Source organism: Malus sylvestris, chromosome 14, assembly GCF_916048215.2.
Source record: "Malus sylvestris chromosome 14, drMalSylv7.2, whole genome shotgun sequence".
Taxonomy (NCBI): Eukaryota; Viridiplantae; Streptophyta; class Magnoliopsida; order Rosales; family Rosaceae; genus Malus; species Malus sylvestris.
In genome coordinates, this window is record NC_062273.1 from 3,518,214 (window position 1) to 3,536,441 (window position 18,228).

The window sequence follows — 18,228 nt, forward strand, 5'->3', positions numbered from 1 at the left end:
TCAATTTTGTGCGTGGTTATTTACTGTTATTTTACAACGAGCTAAGATTTGTCTGTGATAAAAAATTGTTATTACTACGTGCTTATTATGCCCGTGGTAAATTTGTACTTTTTATAACGCGCTCATAAAGTCCGTAGTAAAATTGTCGTGGTAGATGAACTATTATGTTGTAGTGTTGATCTGCACAGTTTTCTGCTTCCTCGGAGGAATGTGCAGTGTTGCATCCACTGAAGCACATGATAGAGCCTCACTTTCTTTGTAATACGCATAAATCTCAAAAGGGTTGAGGGTAACAATTAAGCCGCCATTTTGGTTCCCAATGTCAGCTTGGCTTCCCACTCAGCTGAAAGTGACGAATTCGAAACTTCGAAATTTGATAGAGAAAATGCATCTAAACGAAGCACAAGGGGGTCCGTTCCTGGACCGGACTTTCAATCCACATAGTTGCCTACGAACCATAGAGAAAATCCGATGGCGGTTGCTAGACTTACCACTATCATAACAAGGACAATATATCCACGAGCTTTATTGAAATATGGAGATAGTTTGCACCGCAAAGAAGCCATATATAAATCTTCCTGAAAGAAAGAGGATACAAAGGTGAAATTACGTACGTCACAGTATGGTTTATCATGATTTACAGTTTAATAACATAGTATATCAGACATGCGGTGAAACATCGTTTCTCTTTGTTTAGGTACCAAATTAATGTTCCTAAAATCTATCTCACTAACCAGCAAAAGAAATATTTGACCCCAAAAAACAAAAAAAAAACCTGCAAAAGAAATAATATTTTAACAAATAAATAATTTGAAGGAAAATAGAGTATGCAAATCCTTTTTAAATGCATAACTATAGAGGAACATATGGTAATGGTAGACAGGCTAGGAAAGGGATCCTCTCCGGATCCCTTCCTCCTAATCCACTAAGTTCGAGGATTCGGACCATTGAAATTTGATCCAACGGCTAAAGTTATTATTACTTTTAAAGTGGGTCTTTGTTTGTAGTCGTTGAGTCAAATTTCAATGGTCCGAATCTCCGGACTTAGTGGATTAAGAGGAAGGGATCCAAAGAGGAACCCTTTTCGGCAGGCCACAAGGGGAATATCAATCTGAATTTTTGCAAGTGAATTCTTACTATTTCTTCATCTCATGGTCACTGCCTGCAGTGTGTAAATTTTCATTGTTTTTAGAATTGAGATGAAGAGTGAAATCATTTAGGAGACTTGGATTTAAAATCCATTCGCCAATAAACTGACTTGACAATTTAATTTCACTAGAATTTTTTTACAACTTTCTTAGAAAATAAATAAAAGCATACCTTGTAATGATAAAATTTCTTGGACAGCGAGCAATTAATCCAATCATATGGAGGTAGTTAATGAGCAGACTTTGAGAAAAAAGTGGAGATACTGATCGAAAGAGAGAAGAACAAGTGAGGGAAGAAGGCAGCAGTTACACGTTACAGGAATATTATATTTGTAGGGGAAGATAATTAATATGCATATGACGGTTGGCGAAACGATGTTTCATGTTTGCGGTTAAGTATGAACGTTACAGTTCAATTAGTATCACAGACACAGGTTTTTTTTTTTTTTTTTTTGTCAAAGTATCACAGATATAGTTGGAAAATGATCAATGTTAGGCTCGTAGGAAGATTATTTTCAAATCTTGTGTATGAGTAGTCTTAGGTTTGATTCTAGTAAAAAATAATTTCAAACCAAATTATTATGACTAGTCAATCGAGGCAACATTTTTTTTTAAATTTCTTTTTTTGTAGTGCCTGCATATTTCAACACCAAATGTTTATTGAAATTTCCAACAATATTTTGTCTTATGGTGTCTATATTCATGTTAGGTTTTTGATCGTCTTTCTTTCGACATTCACTGTACTATTTTATAGTGTTTTTAATTAATAAAGCATCTAATATTAAAAAAAAATACCAATTTATGTATAACAATTAAATTGTACCAATGACGGCACAAATGGTGAGTGAAAATCTTCTGTTTAGTTTATGGCAGTGCCTTTCAAACACATTTTTTTAATCCCACATACTCTTGTTAATTTTTATTCATTGAGCTTCTTCAATTTATTCGATTCAATGACTAAAAATTCAAAGAAATATGAGAGGTAAAATGAGTGGATAACACCACCCTTATTTTATTTGTGTTTTGACTTTTTACAGTTCCGCTTAACCATAATTTGATGGAATCCTCTATTAAAATAGGTAGAAACGTTAGTGGAAGTTTTTCCATGTTCATAATCAAGCTTTTGAATTTACAACCGATGAAAGCTCATCAACAGAAGGTAAGAAAGTTTGATCTTTGCTCAAACTAATTGTCCATCAAATTAATTACAATCTCAAGTTAAAAAAGCACCAACTAATTGAAAAAAAGGAACAAAGAAGAAGAAAATGTGTCAGATTGGGTCAACTAATTAGTACTGGAACCGAGCACCTCATAGGCCCTCCACTAATCCAACTTCCGAAACCATTTCTAGGCGATAATTCAACCTTCATATCCAAACACTGAGGGCTCATTACAACATGTTGTTCCCCCCACCAACCAGTCTTATAAGTTGCCCAAACAAACATTTGCAAGTTAAAACGCACAGCTCCATCCTCACGTTGCCTAGTCAGCATCTCATCCAAACCCCACTTCATGATCACCACCGGCAGACCAAGGCGATGATAGTCCTCCTCCGACCCTGTCATCTTCGACAATATCTTCAAGCGAATCATTTTACTTTCCTTCAATCCCAATTCAAACGGCTCCACAGAGCTTATCGCGACGAAATAACCTTTGTACGAAATCGAGCCCTTTACGTGGTTGAAACGAACCCATGTGACAAGATTAGGGTTCTCTACCGTAAGGGACATTTCCCAATTAGCCCCTAGGGTTGTGCTGGAGGTGTTAAATTTGGACATGAAGAGGGAATTGAGTTGGACATTTGGGGGTTGTGGAGCTAGGGACAAGGGCATGGAATTGCAAAAAATTGTGAAGGTTCCTAACATAAATATAATTAATAGAACATTGATGAGTTGGACAAGGACCAAACCGGCAATCCATCTAATAATAGCCTGCGAAGTGTTAGGGTTTGAAGAAGGGTTATTTGAAACGGGGAGTAGTGGCGTAGTGGCTGCGGGATGAGCTTTTGAATTAATTTCCATGGTTAATAGGAGTTAATCAAATCCTTGTAAGATCTTTGAGAGGAAGCGATTGATGCTTGAAGAAAATGGGTAAAGAAAGTTAATATATAAAAAAGAATGTAACGAAAACCGTTTAAGCTGCTATATTGTTAAAAATCTGAATACTATCAAAGACTGTTAAAAAACTGAATAACTAGACTCCAACAAACATGAGCACGAAGATTTCTACACATCATGAATTTGATCACGAATTAACTTGTTCATTAACTTGAATTGATACTGATTACTGATTAACGTTAATCAAATTCAGTTCAATTAAACTAACGATGCCAAATATATACACTAGTCTTCCTTTTTGGCAGGGAAAACTAGTTTTTTTTTTGTTAAATACAAAAATATTATTTACACTAATAGTGGAGATTTATCGTTATTAACTACATTGGAGAAGTAGCAGAGATGAACAATTATAAAACCAAGAAATTAAGTTTTACAGAGAGAAGAGAAAATAATGAATGAAGGTTTTGTACTGACTTTACAATCTGTTTACAATAGCTATATATAGCTGACTAGAGGACCAGCTCCTAAGCTTTGAGTAACAAACTCTAACAAACTCTTTCAACTAACTATTACATCATCCAATCCTTTAAAACTATTTTGATGAGCTCGCAATGATGAGTTGGCAATGATATATTTTGATAAGCTACACAATAAGCTAGTCATAAATTTGGAATCTAACTCGTCATCTACAAGGTTCAAACCTAAGACCTTCCATTTAATAATTAATAGTGAAAAAAAATATTACTAGACTATAATATTAAGTGACAAGAAAACTAGCTAAGAGAAATCATATGGTTTTGAAAGACTGCTCGCGTTATTAGCGCATGCATATGTTATATTATGTGAGATTATATACTTTTCTTAAGGAAAATGTATGCTATAGCCTATATATGCAATAAGATTACGAATACGTACAAGAGGTTGATACTACAAAAAGAGAGAGATTCTGAAGAAATAAAAATATTGTAGAAGCTGCCAAATGAGGTTGAATGAAAATGCATGTTGTCATAACTGCAGAAGAAGACCCAAATTAACCCATTTAACTTGGGACCAATAATTGGAATGGCTTCTCCCGAGGATAGGAGGCGTAAGCGAACAACAAATGTGTTTGCAAGTGCTGGTAGTAGCCAAAGAGGAGTTGGAATGGTGAATTCGAAGGAAGATTTGTGATCTCCTTTACGAGGCGAAGGAGACCAGTCTCGAGGGGTCTCCCGGGTTGCTATGAAACTCATATGTTGGCATTGTTTAAGGCATTAAGAGTACTTGATAGTTCATGATTTGTCAATGTAGAATAGGCTCCACACCTCTAACGTGGTGGTGTTACTTGAGAAAGAAAAAAAATTATGTAGATGATAGACATATTTAAAGCGGCAGTTATGCAACATTTTGGAGAAATCTGTAACGTCAAAAATCACTTTGAACTCTTCCAAAAATAAATCCAAACAAATTAACCCTAAAAGTGTTTTGAGTTAGAAAATTACGTGAAGTACTTCTTAGAAGAAAGTCATTTCAAATACTTTTCCCATTAGAAATTGAGTTTTTATAAAAAATAAATTACGTGCTTCGCTTGAAGGCAGAATCTAAAAAGCATTTCTACAAAGTCAGCTGTGCTTTGTGAGGGACTTAGATTGGTTGCTATTAATTACTTACCTCCTTATTTTAAAGAGAGCTTTAACGAAAAAATTTCGGTACTGTTCATTTTAACGAAAAACCATATTTTTACACTAAAAAGTCAATACTGGTACTATTCACTCTACCATTTATTTTGTCCTTATCGTTAAAACTCAAAGCTTTCAAGCTATTTTCATTAGTTTTTCTTAATTTTAATTTGCTTTGATTTTTGTTGTTGATGAAATTTTTTTATTTTTTATTTTTTGAGTAAAACGATATTTTGTTGTTGATGATGAAATTTAACTAGCAAATTGATAACACAGATTTTTTTTTACTAGCGAATTGTTCTCGTGCCGATCCGGCAGGGTCGTTGTACACTGGCCTCTATTCATATGCCTTCTACTTCTTCTGTACAGGTTCCAATTAGAAGAAAATTAAGGATTCATCTCAATGAATAATTGGATAAATTATCGTTTGACCTCTTGAGTGTTGAATCTAATTCTTCGAATTACATTTTTGGTAAATTAATCTCATGAACTATTTGAAATCAGTCAATTAATCCCTCCTCATGGTCAGATTTGATGAAATTTCAGCAACTTTTCCGTTAAATACTAACACGACTTTACCCTTAAGAGTGCATCTTGTGTTGGTCACGTGCCAGTATTTGACAGCAAAATGGATGAAATTTTATCAAATATAAGAATGAGAGATTAATTGGCTAATTTCAAATAGTTATGGGAGATCATTTACAAAGAGAACCGCCAGAGCCACCCCACAACCTTATTTACCCACCCCATCTTATAATCTTACCCCTCATAAAAAGTTAAAAAAATTAAAACACTCTTTTCTCACCCACCGTATTCCTAAAATGTCCATTAATTTAACTATTTTTCAAAAATTAAAAACTAGTATGTTTCTAATGATTCTTTAAAAGAGTGTCGATATTAAATCATAGCAAACTGTGAAAGATCTGAACATAAGCATGGCTGCCTTGCACTGAAGAAGAACAAAAGTACAAACACCAACCTCTGAACTTAAATTGGAATTACTCTCTCCTTTCTAAATACCGTCCAAAATCATAGGAAACTCAGTGCCAGTTTTAGGTTCCACTGCATGTGTTCTCCAGTTCAAGATGGGAATAGGTAGTCCTGCACATCTGTAATGCCCAACCTCACAGGGCCTTTAATCCATGATGTCCGTATTCTCCAATGGAACAACTAGTACATTTGAAGATCTGGTGGTAATTAACAAAGAAGAAGGTTTGTAATCAACATTAAAAATAAAACCAATTGGGTAATTTTCCACTTTAATCCACTCCCTCGTGAAGGGTTTAAGACTTACAAGCTGCCAAAGAAAGCCAATGCGTTCTCTTCGTGTCTTTAATTTTTTCCTTTTGGCTATAAAATATTTAGGATTAATTTTTATTAGGGCTTTAGAAGTCATTTTACAAAAGGTTAAATGTGTCATTAAATTTTTCATCAAAAGGTGGGTGGGAAAATAGGAGTGAGGTGGGTATAACAACTCTCTTTACAAGAAAAATAGTTCAAAAAATCAATTTCAACCAAGATAATAATTTAGGAAGTCAAACGGCAGTTTGCTCTTGACAATTTGCAATTGCAAAATCCTTCTCCATCGAACCATTACATTACAACCTCTAATTAAAAAGCTAAATCTGGCCTGCCTGCTTGTGCCACCTTAAGAAAAAACAAAAAATAAAAAATAAATAAATAAAATAAAATCCTATTTAGGCTATTTGATTAAGAAAAGTCTGATTTAGTCAATTAGCACGGGAACCGAGCACATCATAGGCCCTCCACTAATCCAGCTTCCGAACCCTACTTTAGGCAAGAAACCAACCCTCAAATCCAAACATTGAGGGTTCATTATAACAAATTGTGTTCCCCACCAACCAGTCTTGTACGTAGCCCAAGCAAACATTTCCATGCTTAATTCCACAGCCCCATCTTCACGTTGCCTTTTGACCTCGTCCAACACCCATTCCTCCACAACTGGTTGATCATCATCTTCTAACCCCGTTGTCGATATCTTTACGCGCATCGTTCTTTGCTGCTTCAATCCCAACACAAATGGCTCCAACGAGTATGTCAGGATGACGTTATCTTTGTACGAAATTGAACCATCTAAGCGATTAAAGCGCACCCATGAAACCAGATTAGGGTTCTCTATTGTGAAGGTTACGTCAAAGTTGGCACCTAGCCTTCCTCTTGAGATGTTAAGTTTGGACATGAAGAGCGAGTTGAGTCTGATTTTTGGGGGTTGTGGAACGAGGGATGTGGCCATGACGACGCATATCAAGGTGACTATCCCTAATGCGAATAACAAAACACGGTGAACAAGTACCAATTTTGATGCCCATCTCGATGTAATAGGCTGCGATATGTAGGGGTTTGAACTCGAAGGGCTGTGTGAAACTGGCAGCAGCGGAATGGTGACTGAGCGCTGCGCTGTTTTACTAATCCCCATGGGTAATAGAAGTTTATGCTTGTAATATAATGTAGGCGGTTACTAGGGATTTTTTCAGAGAAAGAGAGATGGGATTTGATGAAGAAATGGTCCGGGGAAGGAAAGTTAATATAAGGGAGAAAAGGAAACTAAATAACTACTAGATAGAAGAGGTCGTTATAAACTGAAATTAATTCGAACCAAAATTTACCAAAAGGGAGTAACAAATAACTAGAGGAATTTCCACACATCAGTCATTTGATAACAAATAAAATGATTAACTGCGCTACATGTCTCGAAGTAGAAGGTTGCTGAAATATTGTTGATCCACCTACTTCATTATATATGAGATAAAATCTTAGCAATATATTTTTACATGACCTGATCAGTTGTAAACGATGATATAAATTTAAACACTTTACATACGAAAGATCTGCGCATATGAAGTTCAAGCTATAACCAATGTTTTAAAAATCACCAGGCAATAGTTGGACAGTGTGAAGGTCTAGCGTTTATGGGTCTAGGCAGTTTTTTTGTTTTAATAAAAGTTATTGTACAACTATTGTCCTAAAAATTATACAACCTATGTGGCATGCAAGTCGAGTAACTAAGGAGCTAACTACGTCCTTTGGTGATACGCTACTGCACTCAATCCGGCGAATGTGTTGAATGCGATGGATGTGGTGTAATGCGCTTCTGATTCCTGAATCGAGCGATTTCGACTGAGGAAGTAACATTCTCAGCCTTGGATTCTGTAATTTGAAAGCAAGGTTATGCAAATCAGTGTGAAGTTCTGGATCTTATGCACCGAATTCGGTGGCCTTGATTATATTGGTAAGAATATAAGTCCACCAAACTATATCAAACTATAGGGACAAGGATACTCAAAGAAAATGAGTGTTTTAATTGTAAAAGTGATTCGACTGTCTGAATGCCAAACTCTGAAAGTGACTTGAGAATATCCAATTATAAAACGCTCAACTTCTCCAAGAAGGCTAATGAAGTGATATTTTTTAGTGAGAGAACCAAAGACTCTTTACCGACGGAGACTTGAGATAGTTAACCCGTCAAACTTGAAAAACTCGCCCTCTAACTAGACAGTCGAGACTCTTAAGCTAAACTGGTCCTACAACTCTGGCCTCATCTATCCGGACAGTCACCTTTGCTAGTTACCTTCGAAAACCTCGTTTAACCATGCAATGGTCATCCAACGGCTGTAGTTAGTAAAGTAGTTAGTGTTTTTTTTTTCTCTCAAAAGGGATGAGATGGTTTGCGAGCGTTGGTTTGTGTGTTGCGTTGAAGGTCTTGTCCACGTTACAAACCTTCTTGTATTTATATGAGCAAATTTCTTTGACCCGAACAAGGGTTTATCTAACAACATTTGGAATTATCTCCATGAATAGTTTTTCCACCGGAATTCTACCGTTATCAAGCATCAATGTATTCTACTCGAACTAGGAATTTGAACGTAGTCCTTTCTCGTGATTAATTAATTCATTCCTCACCCAGCCACAAGTTTTGACCCTTACACAATTCAATCCAACGCTTATCAAAACCATCGTAAGTCCTACTCTAACCAGGACTCGATCGAATCGTGATCCATTCCTGATCACTACCAGTCTCAATTCCTCTAGGACTCAGTTGAGTCACCAACATCTAGCCATTGGGCCAAATATTTCACCATTGAGCCGAGGTTCGCAGTCTTGTCTGTAGGCTAAACTCCTTCTCGACCCAAATTTGGGATTTCAAGCCTAAACAATAATGTATAAATTAAGGGTCTACTTATATTTAAAAAAAAAAAATATGCTTGTATTTGTAAATATAAAATGCAAATGAAAGGATATATAAATTATAAAGTATACAAGCTTCTAATGTTAAGAGTTGATCAACCACCTTATGAGTGGTAGTTTTTATGTTTCCTATGGTTTTGTGCGCATGATAAAGAACTATGAGAAGGAAACTCAATTTTTGTAGAAGGTGACTCATAGCAATACTGCTTTTCGAGAATTACAAGATCATTAAAAGGGTGATGTGGTCTTTATCTCGTGGTGCCTTTACAGATAGTTCTACAACTTGCACAGTTTAGTCATCATGAGTGTTATCTTTCATATTGGTTGGAAGTGAGTTTTCCGTAGCTAATTGTATCGTATTCCTAATGAATTTTTAATTGTGAAGTTGTGGTGCTTCTTTTGGCATGTTTGACCCCTTGATTATGTTTGGCATGACTTGTTAATTTGTATGTTTATTAGATGTTTGTGTATGAGTTTTTGAATCATCAGCAGTTATTGTATGTATGAAAATGCAAGAAGAATTAAAAGTTGATCAATTGGTTAGCTCTACTGTTTAAGGATCTTACGTTTATTTTCTCTGTGTAGTGAAACTTGGTTAAATTAGTCCCTAATTAACTATATATGTACAAAGTATAGAAACAAATGTTCAATAAATTCTTTTTTTTTTTCCCTCAACACTTGTAGGATTCTTTCAACATATACACATGGTAAAGATTAAAGAAGGTTTATTTTCAACATTGATACGTACGTTCATGATTTACAAGAATATTCTACGTCCATCAGATTGTACAATCTCAACCTATACCCTAGTACTAACTAAAAAAACAAATTTCCGATTTAATCAACTAGCATACGAACCAGTTGAGAAAGTCATTGGCCCTCCGCTAATCCAGCTACCAAACCCAACTTTAGGTAAGAAGCTAACTCTTAAATTCAAACACTGAGCCTCCATCGTAACATTTTGTGTTCCCCACCAACCATTACCATACGTAGCCCATGCAAACAAATGCATGTTAAAATTCATAGCACCATCTTCTTGTTGCCTTTTGATCTCTTCAAACAGCACCGGCCGACCTTCGTGTGACACGGTTGTAGAAAACTTCACCCGCAACCTTTTATGTTCCTTCAGTCCCAATTCAAATGGACCAACATGGAATTTCGAGAGGGGATTATCTTCATATGAAATTGAACCTTCTATGCTCTTAAATTGAACCCACGAAACAAGATTAGGGTTCTCTATTGTGAAGGCCACATCCCAATTTACCCCAAGTGATGTGTTTGAGACGTCAAGCTTGGACATGAAAAGTGAGTCAATTCGGATTTTGGGGGATTCTGAAATTATGGACGTGTACATGAACACACATAGCAATGTGAATGTACCTAATGCAAGTAATAAAGCGCGGTGGACAAGTACTAATTTCGCAACACAACGTGACGTGAAAGAATCTGATATAATGGGGTTTGAAGGGTTGTTTGAAATTGGGAGCAATGGCATTGTGGCTGAGTGGTGAGCTTTTGCAGTATTTTCCATGTTGGTTCTTGTTAGGAATTTTTTTTTTTTTTGTGTAAGAAAGAGAGATGTGAGTGAACAAATGAGTAAAAAAAGTTAATTTAAAAGGGAGAAGATAAAACTGAATACCTACTAGAGTAAGGTGGACATAACCTGAATAACGACTAAATTGAGATGGGAATAAAGAATTGTGTGGAGACGATTTGTGATGTGTGGTCGTTATTACCTGAAGTTAATTGCAAACTGACATTTGCTAAAAAAGAGTAAGGAATAACTATTATAACAAAAAAAAAATAACTACTAGAATTTCTAAACATTGTTAATTGTTAATTACTTAATTAAGAACAATTAATCTCAACTATATAATTTTCTCTAAACGCTAAAATAAAACAAAAATAAATTCATGCACCTTAAAGCACATTACCCTCCCATGTATTGAAAACAATAAATACACGAGAAAAATAAAATAGGACACCAGATTACGGTGAGACTACATATAAGCTCTACAAGTTATTAGAAGTACCTAACTTCCCATCAAATTAGAACAAAGATATCACACATGCCCAACTTACTAAGCAAGTTGGTGAACAATACTAAAAATAGCCTTAGTAAGCATATTCAACTAGATGATCTCTAGTCCACACGAAAGGAATAGTAATAGCCTCATCATCTAACTTCTTAATACAATGACGATTGATCAATCTACATGCTTTGTACCAAGAGTGATTTTCATTCCGATCAAATCGGAAACAAGCACTCTAATGCCAATTCATAAAAAAATTCAGGATAAATATTAGTTCAAAATTTGAAATTTTGAATTATCGAAATTCATTGGAAATGTTGGATCCGATTTTTCTTTTTTTTTTTTAGAATTTTGGAAACATAAATAAGATTTCTTACATTTTGCAAGATTTTGAAGATTTTCAAACTTTTATGTATCCACCACTGAATATCTTTTTCTGAATTTGTGCGATGTTTTTATGTTGTTATGTATGTGTATGACATAGTCATATTAGACAGGATAAAATAGTATGTATGATTATACTCTTCGTGTTTAATATATAATAGTATCATTAAATACAATAAAATACGAAATAAAGCATATCTAAGCCTAAAAACATGATAAATAAGAACATGCATGGTTTTTTTTATAGTACTAAGTTTGAGAAATTTTGGACCACATAGGTACAATTCAATTGCCATCCAAAATTTTCCAAACTTTTTGGAATCGGAAATTTTCAAATTCGAACAGAAATTTTCGGTTCAAATTGGAATATTCGGTCCAACTTGCACACCTACTTCGTACTATTATGTTGTACTAGTTTATGAGAAATCTCAACAATTGTTTTGTTATCACAATGTAGACTCATAGCTTTCTTTGGTCCAAACCCAAGATCTTGCAATACTTTCTTAACTACAACAATTCACAAACACCATGGGACGTGCTACGAAATTTAGTTTTTACACTAGACCTCCACCAAAAGTAAAGTATCCAGATCTGAAACGCCTATTAGTAATTAATTAAGCCAAATCCGCATTTGTATACCTTTCCATTGTTGGAGTATGCTCGAAAAATAATTGACGTGACAATACATAATTTGTTATTTGTGGCAACCCAATGTCGAGTCGTCGATGACAAGGGCAAGTGAGAACATCCATCAATCGAGCGTGTGACCTAATAGCAGATTAGGAAGATTCATTGTGATTAAGATGATTCCAAGGAATACCTTTAAGTTGTAGGGGCGGGATTGCAAAGAAGTTTCAATCCTGAATATTGACCAACCATAGAAGTGTACGAATGGAAGATTATCTATTTATCACACTTCTAAGTTGTGGATGCAACTAGTCCTTAGATATGAGACATCACTGGTTATCTCATGTTAATAAATGTGATCTTTGGCATATACACAGGGTAAATATCATAGAAGGTTTACCTTCACCCTTGATACGTTTATGATTTACAAGAATCTTCTACATCCATCAAATTGTACAATCTCAAACTACACCCTAGTACTAACTTAAAAAATAAAATAAAAATCTCCGATTTAATCAACTAGCATACGAACCAGTCGAGCAAATCATTGGCCCTTCGCTAATCCAGCTACCAAACCCAACTTTAGGTAAGAAGCCAACTCTTAAATTCAAACACTGAGCCTCCATCCTAATATCTTGTGTTCCCCACCAACCATTACTATACGTTGCCCATGCAAACAAATGCATGTTAAAATTCATTGCATCATCTTCATGCTGCCTTTTAATCTCTTCAAAAATCCTCTCCTTCACACCCGGCCGACCTTCGTGTGACACGGTTGTAGAAAACTTCACCCGCAACCTTTTATGTTCCTTCAGTCCCAATTCAAATGGACCAACAGGGAATTTCGAGAGGGGATTATCTTCATATGAAATTGAAGCTTCTATGCTCTTGAATCGAACCCACGAAACAAGATTAGGGTTCTCTATTGTGAAGGCCACATCCCAATTTACCCAAGTGATGTGTTTGAGACGTTAAACTTGGACACGAAAAGCGAGTCAATTCGGATTTTGGGGGATTATGAAATTATGGACGTGTACATGAACACACATAGCAATGTGAATGTACCTAATGCAAGTAATAAAGCGCGGTGGACAAGTACTAATTTCGCAACGTAGCGTGACGTGATCGAATGGGATAGAATGGGGTTTGAAGGGTTGTTTGAAATTGGGAGCAATGGCATTGTAGCTGAGGGGTGAGCTTTTGCAGTATTTTCCATGATTAGTTCTTCTTATTACGGGGTTTTCTTTTTTTCTTTTTTTTTGGTAAAGAGAGATGGGATTAATGAAAAAACCGGTGAAAGAAAGTTAATTTAAAATGCAGAAGATAAAACTGAATAACTAATAGAGTAAGGTCGACATAATAACGACTTAATAAGAGAAATGGGAATGAAGAAATGTATGGAGGCCATTTGTGGTGTAGTGGTCGTTATTACCTGAAATTGATCGCGAACTAACATTTACTAAAAGAGAGTAACGAATAACTATTAGAATTCTATAACAAAAAAAACATAACTACTAGAATTTCCAAACATTGATAATTGTTAATTAAGAAAAGTTAATCTCATCTATACAATTCTCTCTAAATGCCAAAATAAAACAAAAACAAGTTCATGCACCTTAAAGCACAGTACCCTCCCATGTCTTGAAAACAATAAAGACACGAGGGAAAAAAAAACACTAATACTTTGTAACTTTGTTGATGAGAATTGTGAATTGTAGTATTCTCTTAGAGAATACAGGTATATAGAGGGATTTATAAGCCTGCTATACAAGTAATTAGAAGTACAACAGGAAACCTAATTAAGGTAAGACTACAAATGTGATCTACATGTTATTAGAAGTACCTAACTCGCAATACTCCTCTTCAAATTGGAGTAAAGATATTAAATATGTCCACTTATCAAGCGCATTGGAGAACACACTACTAAAGAGAACTTTAGTAATTAATTAGTATATTCAACTAGTTGATATTCAGTCCACATGAAAGGAATAGTAATAGTCTCTGCATCTAACTTCCTCTTAATACAGTAATGATCAATCAATCCATCTAGCTACATGTTTCGTCCTAGGGGTGATTTTTTGTCAGATCGAATCAGAAACAAGCATATTTCAATGCCTATCCAAAAATGTTTCGGAATCAAATATTAGTTCCAATTTTTTAATTTTGAATTATCGAAATTTACCAAAAATTTCGTAATCGGTTTTATTTAGGAATTTTTGAAGCATAATTCTGATCTCCAACATTTGGTAAGACTTTGAAACTTTTCAAAATTTTTATGTATCCAACATTTAATATTTATCTAAATTTTTTTTGAGATATTTGTATGTTGTTACCTATGTATATAACATAAATTATATTAGAAAAAAGGTAAAATAGTGACTTTGATTATACTCTTCATGTTTAATATATAATGGTATGATTAAATATACAGATACAAAATAAAGCATATCTAAAATAAAACATAATAAATTAAGAATAAGAATGGTTTTTCTATAGTACTAAGTTTTAGAAATTATGGACCGAATAGGTAAATTCCAATTGTCATCCAAATTTTGTGGAATCATCGGATTCGGAACTGAAATTTTGATTTAGATTGGACTTTCCAATCCAACTTGCACCACCTACTTCAACTATTATGTTGTTCCGGTTTATGAGAAACCTCAATAGTTGTCTTATTATCACAATATATACGTGTAGCTTTCTTTGGTCCAAACCCACGATCTCATCATAATTCTTCAACTACAACAATTCACAAATCCCATAAGACGTGCTACGAAATTTAGCTTTTACAATAGACCTCCACCAAAAGTAAAGTACCTAGATGTGAACGCCTATCAGTTATTAATTAACCCAAATCGCATTTGTATACCTTTCTCTTGTTAGAGTATGGCCGGAAAGTAATTGACGTGAGAACACGTAATTGGTTATTTGTAGTAATCCAATATCGAGTCATTGAAGACGAGGGCAAGTGAGAACATTTTCCAATCAAGCATGTGACCTAATAACGGATTAGGAAGGTTCATTGTTGATTAAAATGAGTCCAACAAATACCTTAAGTTGTAGGGATAGGATTGCAAAGAAGTTCCAATCCTAAATATTTGACCAAACATAGAAGTGTACCAATAGAAAATTACCTAATTGTCAATACGTTTAGACCCAAAATGACATTTTTAGGCCGAGGGTGATTATGGGCTCAGCCCAATGTATGGGACATCAGGAATCTCATAATATTCTCAAGAAAAGCCCAGCCCAGTAACATTCGGCTAAATCCTATTAGAACACAATCTTATCTGGATAAAAGAATCGGCCGAATCCTAGTATAACAAGGAGTCCTCAGAGGCCAATTATGCCTCGAATAAGGAAATATGCCAAGAATCAAAGGTTGAATCTAGAAGATAACAAGGCTGGATTCAGCATCCTACATAAACTAGGAGTGGTCGAAGCCCCATTCGGATTTGATCAAGGAATTATAGTTGAGTGGGACTCTACTTCGGCTATATGGGAATTGCTACTATATATACAAAAAAAAGGGAATGCATCATTCAAAGCCCTTCCAAATCAACACACAAATCGGCTTTGTGCAAACACTTACTTTACGTGACACCTCTCAAACACCTTAAGATGTTTTTATTTACCTTTTTTCCACCAACACATCTTCAATTTGGATAAACAGTACTGTGTTGGCAACTGGCAACATCTTCAGTTTGGATAAACAGCACTGGAGTCGTAGAAGCAGCCGACCAGTGAACACCTTCAGTTTGGATAAATAGCACTGCTTCAAGACCGACTGGTTATTTATCCAAGTCTTGGTCAACAAGGAATTTCTAAGTCCTTGTTGAAAAAGGTAATCTCATTAGCCTTCTCAGCGAAGTGAGATGTTACCAGGTTACAACATTCAAATAATACTTTTACAATATAATAATTACTTAAAAATCAATAATAGAGTAATATTATTCTTCACATAGTTCTAGCAAAAAAAAAAAATGCACCCACGTAATCATTAATATATTTAAAAAACTATTGATATATTTTAAAACGTAAAATAAAATACATGTAATTAGCATGCTACATTCACCAAAAAAATATAGGTACAAATTAAATTAAAATAAATATGGTATATTAAAATAAAATCAAGGTACAAATAAAATTAAAAAGAAAATTGGTACAAACTTATAAAATAGGTATAAATTAAAAATAGATGTTTATACCATACTTAGGGTCTCCGTATTTAGATCTCGTATAAATACTCAGCGGACTCAAATGTAATTATGTAATTGTAGACATCAAAATTTTGGTAAATAAATGTTGACCGATAAATCAAAGTTTCAACGCTCATGTATTACATAAATTTTACACGTAGCGTGTGACTCGACGAAAAATTGAAATAAGTCAGAAAAGTCATCAAACAAGACACGTGTCAACACCTGGCAGAAACGACTTATTTCATCTGGAATATTATATTCAAAATTAGGCCTTGGAAAATTCTATAAATAGAAGCCAATTTCATTCATTTCATTTCACTAATTGATATGACACCAAAACCTTGAAGCTTTGAAACTCTAAAGCTCTCAAGCAAATTCTGAAGGATCGAGAAAACTCTTTTCGTTCTTCGCCAAATCCGCCTTCAAGCTCAAGCCCCGACGGCCCCTTGAAGAACTTCCACCAATTCAAGATTAAGCCCCGACGGCCCTTGAAGAAAGTGTTCATCGTTCATCATCCGTTCACCCTAAGATCAAGCCCCAACGGCCCTTTGGATCAACAACGTCGACAAATCCACACATCCAACCGTCCTTCAAGATCAAGCCCAAAAGCCCTTGAAGATCCGTTCATCACTGTTCTTTAAGATCAAGCCCAAAAACCCTTGAAGATCCATTCATCAACTGTTCGTCAAGATCAAGCCCCAAAGGCCCTTGAAGATCCATTCATCAACAGTTCTTCGAGATCAAGCCCCAAAAGCCCTTGAAGAAAGCGTTCATCATTCATCCTACGATCAAGCCCCAACGGCCATTTGGATCAACAACATCGACAATTACACACCTTACGGAGATCGAATCAGATGATCAAATTTGAGAGAGATTGTAACCCAAAATCATCAAATACTATTTTGTGCACGTGTTCTTGTCTCGTTTGTTTCAGGAAAATTTCGTGTTTACAGTAATAAGGGAAGAGGCAAATATGTAATAAGTGAGGAGTCCTTATTCTATAAAATGACCCCTCACCCTCACAATTGGGGAGAGCCTCATTCTCACCCTCGGAGGCCAATTTATAGGCCTTAAGCTCACCCTCTCACCCCCTCTCAAAGCTCTCACTCTTAGAGCTCTCTCTCTCTCTCCCTCACAAATACTCTCAGATAAATATAATCAGTGTAGACGTAGCACAAACCTTGGGGTGAACCACGATACATCTTATGTTATTTACATTTCATGCAGATTCACGGTCGGATTTACGTTGTTCCAAGACCTTCGGTTTTGTGCATCAACAATAGAAATATAAAAAATGCTAAAAAGATATATTTGAAAATGTTAATAAGTGTTTTATTTTTAAAATTGACAAATAAAGATATGTAAATAATTTAATATTCAAATAATTGTCACATCCCGGCCCGGGGTGGACTACTTCCCGGACCCGCTCCACCACCGTAGCACAATATTGTCCGCTTTGGGCTTACCATTCCCTCACGGTTTTGTTTTTGGGAACTCACGAGCAACTCCCCAATGGGTCACCCATCCTAGGACTGTTCTGGCTTCCTTCTTGCTTAACTTCGGAGTTCCTACAGAACCCGAAGCCAGTGAGCTCCCAAAAGGCCTCGTCCTAGGTAGGGACGTGAATATACATTTAAGGATCACTCCCTTGGGCGATGTGGGATGTTACATAATGACATGAATAAAAGTAAAAAAAAAAAATTGATCAAAATTAAAAAAATAATAATAATACTTTTTCAATTAATGAGAAATGAAAATGAAGGATGAGAACCTAATTTATCATAAATTATATACCACAAATGGATAAAACTACATCCAATTGTTATAAAGAATGTTGCTTGATTAATAAATTTATTTACTTGGATCCCAACTGTGTATATACATAAATAAAGTCGCATTCTAGTTATTGGGTT

At 35.2% G+C, this 18,228-nt stretch overlaps 2 protein-coding genes across 2 annotated transcripts; both read right to left on the minus strand.

Moving 5' to 3' along the window:
- Positions 1 to 2,428: 2,428 nt before the first annotated feature.
- LOC126600424 (uncharacterized) lies at positions 2,429 to 2,878 on the minus strand. Its single transcript, XM_050266999.1, has one exon. The coding sequence runs from the start codon at positions 2,876 to 2,878 to the stop codon at positions 2,429 to 2,431; it is 450 nt and encodes a 149-aa protein (XP_050122956.1).
- Positions 2,879 to 6,589: 3,711 nt separating this feature from the next.
- On the minus strand, positions 6,590 to 7,300 carry LOC126600425 (uncharacterized). Its single transcript, XM_050267000.1, has one exon. The coding sequence runs from the start codon at positions 7,298 to 7,300 to the stop codon at positions 6,590 to 6,592; it is 711 nt and encodes a 236-aa protein (XP_050122957.1).
- Between the last annotated feature and the right edge of the window lie 10,928 nt (positions 7,301 to 18,228).